The 12329-nt window shown below is 36.8% G+C and overlaps 2 protein-coding genes across 2 annotated transcripts; both read left to right on the forward strand.

The window, feature by feature from the left end:
• Positions 1-591: 591 nt before the first annotated feature.
• LOC116136437 lies at positions 592-3467 on the forward strand. The gene is made up of 2 exons (XM_031422143.1): positions 592-2028; positions 2784-3467. Exons 1-2 carry the CDS (start codon positions 592-594, stop codon positions 3465-3467), a joined length of 2121 nt encoding a protein of 706 aa, XP_031278003.1.
• A 7122-nt stretch (positions 3468-10589) lies between these two features.
• LOC116136438 (aspartyl protease family protein At5g10770-like) lies at positions 10590-12329 on the forward strand. Its single transcript, XM_031422144.1, has 3 exons — positions 10590-10799; positions 10916-11341; positions 11491-12329. The coding sequence occupies exons 1-3, from the start codon at positions 10616-10618 to the stop codon at positions 12327-12329; spliced, it is 1449 nt and encodes a 482-aa protein (XP_031278004.1). The 5' UTR covers positions 10590-10615.

Raw genomic sequence — 12329 nt, forward strand, 5'->3', positions numbered from 1 at the left:
CAATTTCACCAAAATTGAATCGGGACAATCATCGATTTTGGAAGTCCCAGATACTGTTCGCAGTAGGAGCACATGATCTTGAAGAACACTCGACTGGATTAATTCCATTCCCAACTCCATTCATCAAAGCTCAATTGGATACTTCAAGCTTAGAGGTAACCAAGAAATCTAACCCTGAATATACACTTTGGAAGAAGACTGATAAAATGCTAGTTAGTAGGCTACTCTCATCCATATCAAAGTCAATGTTTGCTGTCATTTCCAAGTGTCAATTTGCCACTGATATATAGCTCACGTTAGAGAAAGAGTTCCTCACTGAATCTAGGGCTAAGATGTTACATGTTAAGAGTCTTTTACAAAATACCAGAAAGGAGAACATGAGCATGCATGACTACTTTCTTAAGATGAAAAGTTTTGCAGAAAATTTGTCTTCTAGTGGAGTAGTGATAACAGATGAAGAGCTGCTTAATTACATTCTGGATGGATTAGAGTCTGAATATGATGCAGTTGTTGTGAATATCACAACTAGGTTAGAGTCTAAGCTTAATTTTATAGAAACTTGAACTTAGGCTTGAAAGGGCAAACACAGTAATGAACTCTGTAGTTCATGGTGAGTTCCATGGAGGTATTGCTAATGTTGCTGCTCTCTCAGTTGATAATGAGAACAAGAAAACAGAGTCTGTGTCATTACCTATGCAACAAAACCCCACTCAAAGTCCTAATCCCTTTAATGTTCCCAATTTTAGTTCTACCTTCTTTGGACCCAACCAAAACAAGGCCAATTATCCCCTGCCTCAAAATCAAATCTATAATCAGCAGTTTCATGGAGGTAATTTTGGTAACAGAGGAAGAAGCAGAGGGGGTGGCAGAGGCAAATTCATCTACCAAGTTTGTGGAAAAACAGGTCATTTAGCCTTGAATTGTTACCACCGGTTTGATGTGAACTTTACAGGACATAACACCTCAATTAGAAGCAACTTTCACTCTCCTAGTTTCACTAGACAACCCTCATTCAACTCTGAAATTGGGAGTTCCGGAATTGGAAATTCTAGAACTGGAAGTTCCTATTATCCAGTGGGCAATCATGGTGTTCATCACTATGTGAATAATCACCACTCAAGAACTTCAGGAATGTCTCAAACACCTAGATCCACAGTTGGACATGTTGATGGTCAACCAAACTCAGTTGCTACCCATACTACTACTCATCTACACAATCAGGCTTTGATGGCTCAAACACAGCTCCACAACTCTCATCTTGTAGCCATAAACTACATTGCCACACCTTCCATAGTACATGATGATGCATGGTACATGGACTCTGGAGCTACAGACCATGTCACTTCTGATTTCTCCCAACTCACAGGAAGCACCAGCTATGCAGGCAGTGAACAACTTCAGGTTGGCAATGGTGAGCTTCTCTTTATTTCTGATATTGGTTCTGCTGATTTAAACTGTCCATTTAGAACTCTGCATCTTAGGAATGTCTTGTGTGTCCCTCACATTACAAAAAACTTTCTTAGTGTTTCTAAACTGACTAAAGATAATCTTGTCAATGTTGAGTTTTTTATTGATTCTTGTGTGGTTAAGGACAAGTTCTCCAAAGTAATCATTCTCAAAGGAATGCTTAAAGATGGATTATACCAACGTCAAGCTCCAGGTCACTCATTACCTACCTCTGCAGAAGAGTTGGAACATTCTGTTCAACTTCAACATAAAAGTAGTCCAGTCTTTTCAACAAATAAGTCACGTAATAAGTCTTGTAGCACCTCTTTTCCTGCAAAAATGTTGCCTACACCACTGATGTCAGAACATGCTTTCAATAGTTGTAAATCTGCCTGTGTTGATTTTGTTAATCAAAACTGCATGCAATACACTGGACCACTTGTATCCAACACTGTAATCTGTACTGATGATGCACCTATAATCAATAACACAAACTCTCTTCAATCATTTCCTGTTCAGTCAAATAATGTCATGTTGTGGCACAACCGATTAGGACATCCTAATTCCACCATTCTTGCAAGAGTACTTTACACTTTAAATCTACCTCATTTTGCTAAAAATGATATAACATTATGTTCTGCTTGCCAATTTGGCAAGTTACACCAATCCACATATCCTAGATCCACATATCATGCATCTAAACCACTTGAATTAGTTTATTCAAACCTTTGGGGACCTTCCCCTGTCACATCTCCCGAAGGCTATAGGTATTACATTCAATTCCTTGATGATCACAGTAGATTCACCTGGATTTTTCCTTTAAAAGTTAAATCTAAAACTTTCAGCATTTTTAAACAGTTTCATGTCCTAGTTGAAAAGCAATTCAACACATCTTTAAAATGTGTTCAAACCGATTGGGGTGGTGAGTATAGGAAACTAGTACCTTATCTACAAGAACATGGCATTACTTTTAGACATCCATGTCCTCACACTCACCAACAAAATGGTAGAGTGGAGAGAAAACATAGACAAATTATGGAACAAGGACTGACTTTATTAGCCCAAGCCAACATGCCGCTTAAGTTTTGGTGGTTTGCCTTTCAAACGGCTGCCTATCTTATCAATAGACTACCCACATCATTGTTGTCCAATGTTTCCCCTTTCCAAGTTCTATTTAAAACTTCTCTAAATTATTCCCTCATTAAAGTCTTTGGGTGTGCTGTCTACCCTTTCCTTCGCCCTTATAGCAATCAGAAATTTAACTTTCACACCACCAAATGCACCTTTATTGGTTATAGTTTAAATCATAAGGGATACAAGTGCTTGGATACTGCTAGTCGAATTTATATCTGTCAAAGTGTACAGATTTTCCATTTAAAACATCTAATTTTTCTGGTTCAAATCCTGCATCTAATTCCATAAACACTGAATATGTCTCTAGTTCATCTATTCCTTCAGTTTGGCATATACCTGATTCTGTTTTCAGGATGTCTTCCAATCCTGTTTCAGCTCCACTTTTGTCTACTTGTCCTTCCACACTAGGTCAATCAACCTCACAGGACATTCCCTCTTCTAGCTCACCTCTTTTATCACCTTCCCACTCTCCTAAATCTCATTTACCTCAGTCTTCAACCACCTCACAATCCAGTCCAACAACTGTACTTAGTTTACCCTCTACTTCTCCTAACTCTACCTCATTCACATCATCTATTTTATCACCTATCACTATAGGATTAGATGAGTCTTATGACATTGTTCCCCTTACTATTGAACTAAATCTACTCAAGCCTCCACCACCTACCCTGAATACTCATCCCATGATTACTAGGTCCAAAACCAGAGCACATAATACGTGTCTAGTTTCACCTATTTCCCTTGCAACTAAAGAACCGGCTACAGTCATAGAAGCTCTATCACACCCTACCTGGAAGGCTGCCATGCAATCTGAATTTGATGTCCTGATGTCTAAAAAAACTTGGGAATTGGTACCTGCTACTACAGCAAATGGGTATTTCGAATAAAGTATAATCTTGATGGATCCATTCAAAGGTTTAAGGCAAGGCTTGTGGCAAAAGGCTTTCAACAAAATCCAAGAATTGATTATCTAGAAACATTCAGTCCAGTGGTTAAGTCACTTACAATCAGAGTTATTTTGAGCTTAGCAGTGAACAATGGCTGGGAAATTCAGTAGGTTGACATAAATAATGCCTTCCTGAATGGTGAGCTTACTAAAAAGGTATACATGACTCAACCTGAAGGCTTTATTAGTTCTCAACATCCTCATCATGTGTGTAGGTTAGTTAAGGCTCTTTATGGTCTAAAACAGGCTCCTAAAGCTTGGTTTGAACAGCTCAAAAAAGCTTTTCTAAGCTGGGATTTTGTTCACTTAGTTGCTGATCCCAGTCTTTTTGTTTATCAAAAGATGGAGAAGACCATGTATGTACTAGTGTATGTTGATAACATCTTACTTACTGGAAATGACACCAATTTGCTGCATGAAACAATACATAAACTGAATACTCAGTTTGCCTTAAAGATCCTAGGCTCTCTCAAGTACTTTCTTGGTTTTGAAGTCATTAGAACAGCTTCCTATCTTCATATGAATCAAGAAAAATATGTTAAAGATCTCTTAACAAAGACTGTTATGCAGGATTGTAAACCATGTGCTACTCCAATGGCCATTGGCACCAAGTTAACTTTAGGAGATAGTGATCTATATGAAAATGCAGCCCTATATAGAAGTACAATAGGAGCCCTTCAGTATTTGACATTATCCAGGCCTGATATTGCTTACTGTGTCAATAAATTAAGCCAATTTCTCAAGGCTCCTACACAAAATCATTGGCAAGCTTGTAAAAGATTACTTAGGTATCTTAAAGGGACCTCTAACTATGGAATTCTCTTCACTAAAAGCACTAGAATCAACCTAGAATGCTACACTGATGCTAATTGGGCTAGTAGTATTGAGGACAGGAGGTCCACAAGCGGCTGCTATGTTTTCCTTGGCACTAACCTACTGCGATGGACTTCTAGGAAGCAGAAAGTATTGGCCCTATCTTCCATCGAAGCTGAGTATAGAGCACTTGCTCAAGGATCCACTGAACTGGCTTGGTTTTGCAGTTTATTCTCTGAACTTGGTGTTTCTTTGTCAGAAATTCCAATTATTTGGTGTGATAACCAAAGTGCTAGTTCTCTTGCGTCCAATCCAGTGTTTCATGGAAGAACTAAGCACATTGAACTTGATGCACACTATGTTAGAGAATAGGTTACTTCTCACAATCTCAAAGTCCATTATGTGCCCACTAAACACCAGAAAGCAGACATCTTTACAAAGGCTCTGCCAGCCTCTAGGTTTGAAACTCTAAGACACAAACTGACTATACAAGCTCCTCCTTCCTCTAGCTTAGTCAACTCAACATCTAATACTTAAATTGTTACAATTCAATGAAAGTTTTGATGATCTAAATAACTGTGTAGTCATTGCAAAATTCTGCAAAACAAGTCTTATAGCTGTAAAGTGTAGTAACAATCTGTTATGCAGTTTTTTTTTTTTTTTTTTTTTTTTTTTTTTTTTTTGGTCTGAAAAGTTAAAGTTTGTCATGTAATTGTTTTCTTTGTAATCCGAGAAATTGTAGTTTTTATGCAATTGTTTCTTTGTAAGCTGCTAAGTTGTAGTTGTGCTGTGGAGTTGTTTTGTTTGACGAATGTTGAAGAAGTTGCAGTTTGTTATGCCATTATTTCTTTTTAAGCTGCTAAGCAGTAGTTGTGCTGTGGAGTTGTTTTGTTTGAAGAATATAGCAGTCAACTTGAAAAGATAGCATTGAAGAGTTGTAGTTGAGCAGAGCTGAGCTGAAGCTAAGCAGAAGTGTAGTAGAGTAGAATAACTTTCAAAATGTAAGCTGAGAAGTTGCAGTTTGCTATGCCATCATTTTGTTGCACAGCTGCTAAGTTGTAACTATGTTGTGAAGACAATGTTTGGTTGAAGAATGTAGCTGTTAAATTGAAAAGACAAAGTTGAAGTGTTGTAGTGGAGTAGAACTGAGTTGAAGATGAGCAGAAGTGCAGGATAAGTTTTTCAAGATTGTGATTGAGTAGAGTTGTAGTTGAAGTTTGAAGAATTGCAGATTGTGAAATCCAGAGTTGTAGTTGAAGTTTGGAGAATTGCAGATTGTGAAGTGCAGATTGAGCTAGTTAAAATGAAGTTTGAAGCAGATTGAGAAGTTAGAAGAATGAAGTTTGAAGCAGATTGAGAAGTCAGAACAATGAAGTTGAAGATGAGCAGAAGTGCAGGGTAAGTTTTTCAAGATTGTGATTGAGTAGAGTTGTAGTTGTAGTTTGAAGAATTGCAGATTGTGAAATGCAGATTGAGCTAGTTAAAATGAAGTTTGAAGCAGATTGAGAAGTCTGAAGAATGAAGTTGAAGTGTTGTAGTGGAGTAGAACTAAGTTGAAGATGAGCAGAAGTGCAGGGTAGAAGTACAGGGTAAGTTTTTCAAGATTGTGATTGAGTAGAGTTGTGGTTGTAGTTTGAAGAATTGCAGACAGTGAAGTGCAGATTGAGCTAGTTAAAATGAAGTTTGAAGAATTGCCATTTGATTTGTAGCAGAATGTTAGAATGTGGATGAAATAAGGAATTCAAGGAAGTTTGATTTACGGCAAGATGTTAGAATATGGATGAAATAAGGAATTCAAGGAAGTTTGATTTACGGCAAGATGTTAGAATGTGGAAGAAATAAAATTCAAAGAAGTTTGATTTTCGACAAGAAGTGAATATGAGAAACACAGCAAGGGTTGACTAAAGTTGACCAATATTAATGGAACATTAGTGGGCTAAGCTGTACTGCATTCGGTTACTATTCAGTTAGCTGGGCTAACTGTATTCTGTTACAGTCCAGCTCAATACAGTTGATTTTAGTTGGGCTTTCAGTTGTAAAACAAGTTGTATATAAAGTACTGAACAGTACCTTTGTTATTAACCAAAAAAGATATACAATAAAGAAATCTGCATTTTTCCCTAATTTTCTTTCCCTTTCTCTCGTTTTCATTCTCTGCTTTTCTTGTTTACTGTCTTTACTCATTCCTTGTAGCCGCATTGCTGATTTAAATGTTACTAAATGAAGTCTGGCTTTCATGTCAATTTTCTATTGCACAAATTTATTGAAATCATAAAATCAATTTCTCTTCAGGTGTAAAATACTTACCAATATTGAAGAATTTGATAGTTCAGCTCATTGCAATAGCTTCATATGGTTACCTTCAAATGGCACAACCTCCAATAGATATGGTTTAAGTATTTTTCCATTGTTTTGTTTTCATGTATTTTAAATAATTCATATGCAGATTGTTTAAAGACTGGATTTCAAATTTTGTTAATTCTAATGTCTCGTCTTTGTGGGGGCTCCTGTTTTTGCAGAGCCTCGCTCCGTGGTTTTAATCAAAGACCGTAGTTAACTGTTTTTTTCCTTATACTTGTAAGGTGAATGTTCTATAGCGGAACAGTTAGTGGGCATTTGCAGTGGCCAGCAATTTTCTCATCAAAGTTCCCACATTTGTACCTTAACATCAGTGGCAGCATATGCATAACAAAATCAATGCAGCCAGAAGTTTAAAGTCCACTTGAAAAGAAAGAAAACTGTGTAATTACAAAGTAAACTGTGTTATAACATTAATTATCAATTTAGAGAAATCAATGGATGAAAGCCTAATTGACCGTCAAGCTTTTGGGCCTTGTACTTTGGAAGTTTCCCTAACCATGAGACATGCAAATAGGACGAATCAATGAAAAGTAAATTCTGTGTGTTTATATAAGCATTCGTCTTTCATTAATTACTTATTTCTTCAAGCTAACAATAGATCATCAAACAAAGAATCTTTGTGCACCAATATAAGCAGTGTTGCTCATTCAACATATTTAGTAAGAATGTGCTTATGGAGTTTCTCTTACCATGTGTTGCTCATTTTCATGTTTGGGGCTTACACTCAAAGAAGTAGTGGAAAGGCCACATTCTTACTTGTATGGTCATATTCTAAGGTTTCCAATTATGGCTCATTCTACCACTAAATATGTTGGCGTGAGAAGTGGTTTGATTATTCTGAAAAAGTGAGGAATCCACTCCCACAAGTTGCTTTTGATTGTCCATTCTTTTCCTTCTTTTTGTTGGGACCGACTTCGGTCTCTCTAGCTGGTTGAAAATGTGTATGAAACCAAATACAGTGGATATTATCTGGCCCCTGCCACCATGAAATGAAACTTTTGATTGTGCTAGTTAGTGGCTTGCTCAAATAATGGACGGTGTGTTTAGGTTTTAGAGGGATTAGCGATGAAAATGTACCTATTTTGTTGGGGAATATTCAGCAAAGAGTAATAAACGATGTTGCTAATTAGAAATATAAATTTTCAAATTTTCTTGGTTCACAGAAACGTGGAGGAGGGAGAAATATAGATCAATTTAGAAAAGAATAGCCAATATGAAAGCTTAAAAACTCGACATGACATACCAGTTATTTCTCGTTTGATTCTACAGGGTAGCATTCCGCTTAGTTGTTGATAATGATGACACTGTTTTTGTTAGCTGGAATTAAGCTTGAGATATGATCAATGTTTTAATGGGAATTGCTTCACCATATGTTGCAAATATCTCTCATGTGGTTCAAAACTTTACAACCCAATAAAGATTAAGCTTCGAAGAACAAAATGCAGAAATACTGGACTCAGTTAACTCAGGGCCCTCCCCCAGAAATAGTGGCATGAATTATGAAGTGATTTGGAATTACTTTGACATGGCCGGCAATTCCATCAACTTTACTATTTCTTTTTTTTCAGCACTTGACAGCTCGAGAAATATTGGATCAATTAGTTTGAGTTGTAATTTATCACTGAAAACAAAAGTGGAAATGCAACAAACGAGGCTCTCTTTATTGTTCAAAACAAAAGTGGACAGCAGCCCACGCAATCCAATCTAAGGATGGATTAATTTGATTGGATTTTTGTGGCTAATATTATTTCTTTGCTAGGACCAATTAATGGCCCGATGCCTAGAGTCACTGAATTTGTTTTGATGATGGTTATCAAATCGTATATCATATCGAATATTAAAAATTTATTTATGATTAATTAATAAATTTAATAATATTATTGACTTTAAAAACATGAATTTAGATTAATTTTAACTAATTTTTTTTAAATAATAATACGTACAATTTCTATATTTTAGCTTACCCTAACAAAAATATTAATATGTAATTAGTTTTTTTTTGTCCTACCCTAATAAAAATTTATGGATCCGCTACTGGTATTACATTCAAAATTAATCACAAAGGCTTCGTTTGGTTCACAATTTTGTGTTTTTGAGAAAAGTTTTTTGAAAAAAGTTAAAAAAAAAAAAGTTGAATTGGACAGGTATTACGATATAGGATCATATGTTTGTTTATTTATAAAACACCCCCTATAATAAAACATTAAAAGTTAATAAAAACACCCTCAATCCACCCTTAAATACGGACAACTGGCCACCATCGCCGGAGGGTGGCCGAAGTCGCCGTATCGGCGCATGACCGGCTGGATCTTGCCGGTCGTGCGTCGATATGGCCTTTTCCGACCAGATCCACCGTGGATCTGGCCGTATATGCTCTTCAACGACGGCCAACAAATGGTCGTCGTTGATGGTCAACGACGACCGTTTGTTGGTCGTCGTTACCGACTGTTACGGCCAAAGATCTGGCAGTCAACGGCCAGATCTTTGGCCTTAGATCTGGCCTTTTTCGGCCAGATCCACCGTGGATCTGGCCAGAAAAGGCTAGATCGGCGCACTACCGGCCAGAAAAGGCCGGTAGTGTGCCATCCTACCAGATTTCGACCATTTTCCGGCAGTGGTAACCAGAATCTGGTAAATGTGGATTACTGGGGTGTTTTTGCAATTTTTAAAAAAATATTTAGGGATATTTAATTAAATTAATAAATTTAAGGGGTTTAAAAAAAGTTAAACAATATTGAGAGTAGTATTCCCAAAAACTCTGGTTTTTGGGTATTTTACTGTTTAACTTTTTTGGGAATACTAAAAGTAGTATTCCCAAAATGCAACCAAACGAAGCCAAAATTAAGAATCTATATCATTTTCTCACAACCATTCATATTATTTCCAAGATCAATGTCAATATCTATAACTCCACTTGTGTTATTATTATCATGCAAAATGGGCAACACATCTTTCTTTTCATTTTCTTCATGCAAAATAGGTAAATTTGGATAGGTTTTAGTGAACTGGGTTGGGTGACCTAGATTTGATCTGAAATTTTTTGGACCTTTGGCCCAAATTAATAGAGTCGTATCGATTTGTATTGATATTTTTAAGGATACAAACAGATACGTATTGTATCGTATGATACATATCAACATATCGAAAGGTATAGGATACACTTTCTGATACATATCGTTGGCGACCTGTATCAAATCGTATCATAAGATACGTATCGCATATCGTAGGATACTAACAACTATGGTTGTCACTCTATGTGCTGAAATATTTTATATCCACTAAAGACTTGAAATGCCATATTCTAGGGTTTCAATCCTGAAAATGAAGCAAAAATAAAATCTAATCGTTATTGGCCTGATCTCTAGTCGTAGATCTAGTTGTTTCTAGCCAGATTCATAGTGGATCTGGTAAAAAATGACTAAATCGACGCATAATCAACTAAATTTGGTCGATCGTATATTGTTCTGATGTTGGTGGTGACTGGCAACCAACTATAGTTGCTAGCGAGTAATTGTAACTTGGATGAGAATAGGTATTTTTATTAATTTATAAACTTTGATTAGAAAAGATAATTATTAAATGTTTTAAATTGAGTAGAGTATTATTACTCTTTGAATTGATTAATAATATTAAAGCCAACACGTTTTTTACTGTTAAAAATAAGATATTAAGTTAAACAAACAAGGGTAATTATTACTTTGAAATGATTGTACCTGTCTTGTCGTCTAGGGAGCTAAAGGAGAAAACAAACTGTCCGCACATTCGAAAATCAAGTAAAGGAGACTAGCTTGCATTTAATGCGATTAGATTTTACGGTCTCCGCCAAAGCTTCGGCCAGCTGCTTATATAAAGCAACCCAAGAAACAGAGTTTGCACGTTCTTGCTGGTAAGTTACTAGAGGTTAAGCTTCTTCCCATGTCCACTTATATCTCCATGTTTCTCAGGTTTCTCCTCCAAGCTTTCTTTCATTTTTTATGTCTTCTCTGTTCTGTAAAGAACAGTTATGCTAAACAAGCTGAAGCCCAATGCTCTGATTGTCACATTGTTGAAGTCAGTTCTCTATTGCCCCCAACAGTTTGCAACCGGACTTCCACCAAAGGTTATATACATTAATTAATACACAGTTTTGAATTTTCATAATTAATTAAAAAAGGCTATTATTTTGTTGTAATTAATATTGAGAGTCTGACAGAATATTATGTCTTGCTGTTTCAGTTCCAAACAAAGCATCTCTAGAGGTTGTAAGCAAATATGGTCCATGCTCTACCATAAATGAGGGCAAAGTAAAATCTCCAAATTACACGGAAATTCTGCACAAAGACCGAGCCCGAGCCAAATACATTCAATCCAGAATCTTCAAGCCCAAACATTCTGGTAGTGATGATGATGACCATTTAAAGCGAACAAAGGCCTTAACAGTAGGTGCCGAGCCTTTTCTATCAAATGGGGAGTTCTATATTACTGTATCCCTGGGAACGCCAAGACAAGTTGTTACTCTCCTTTTGGACACTGGTAGCGACATCACTTGGACGCAGTGCAAGCCATGCCTTAAATGTTTTAAACAAAAAACCCCGTTATTTGATCCAACCAAATCCTCGACTTATTATTCCGTTCCATGTCGGTCGAAAGCCTGTTTATCAGGTACAAATACCTACTAATAAATTTTTTTTTTTTTATTTGGAATGCACCTCCGTCATGAATTTAAAGATAGATGATCGCGTGCACCAATTCCTTTTGGAACATAAACGGTATTCTTGTAACAAGAAATTTATTGATTACTGTACATGCAGATTTCCAACCAACTTGCAGTTCCAATACATGCTTCTACAGTGTCTCATACGGTAGCGGTAGTTCCGATGGCCACGTAGCAACTGAAAAGTTAACCATAATGAATGGCTTTGGTACATTTGTCAAATACCCTTACATTTTCGGATGTGGCACTAACAATTCCGCCGATATTGATGGAGTAACTGGGTTAATGGGTCTCGCTCGAACTCCATCATCCTTTATATCACAAACTTCCCAAAAATACTTTTCTTACTGCTATCCGTCATCTTATGGTTCCACTGGATACATAACCTTTGGCAAATCTGATGACGATATCAAAAACAAATTCGTCAAATTCACTCCAATAACCACTTCTCCCAACCAGTCATTGTTTTACGATATTATGGTAACTGGAATGACCATCGCTGGGGAAAAGCTACCAGTAGCCAGTTCAGAGTATACTAAATCAGAAACGGTTACTGATTCTGGAACAACCTTGACGGCTCTGCCACCATCCCTGTATGTGGCCCTGAGATCAGCTTTCCGTAAGCAAATGTCAAAATATAAGATGATGAAACCAGTGAGCGATGAACTTGATACTTGTTATGATTTTCGCAGTTATGATGAAGTTGTAATACCAAAGATTTCTTTCTTCTTCAAAGGTGGGGTTGAATTGGAGCTGGATGTGAAGGGAATTATGGTGGTATATAAAAAGGATTTAAGCCAAGTGTGTTTAGCTTTTCAGACAGCAGACGCTGATGACCCTACTTTTATTTTGGGCAACAGTCAACTAAGGGGAAAAGAGGTGCACCATGATATTGTTGGACAGAGGGTTGGGTTTGGTCCCGGTGGTTGCAGCTAA

This window comes from Pistacia vera, unplaced genomic scaffold, assembly GCF_008641045.1.
Source record: "Pistacia vera cultivar Batoury unplaced genomic scaffold, PisVer_v2 Contig313, whole genome shotgun sequence".
Lineage (NCBI taxonomy): Eukaryota > Viridiplantae > Streptophyta > Magnoliopsida > Sapindales > Anacardiaceae > Pistacia > Pistacia vera.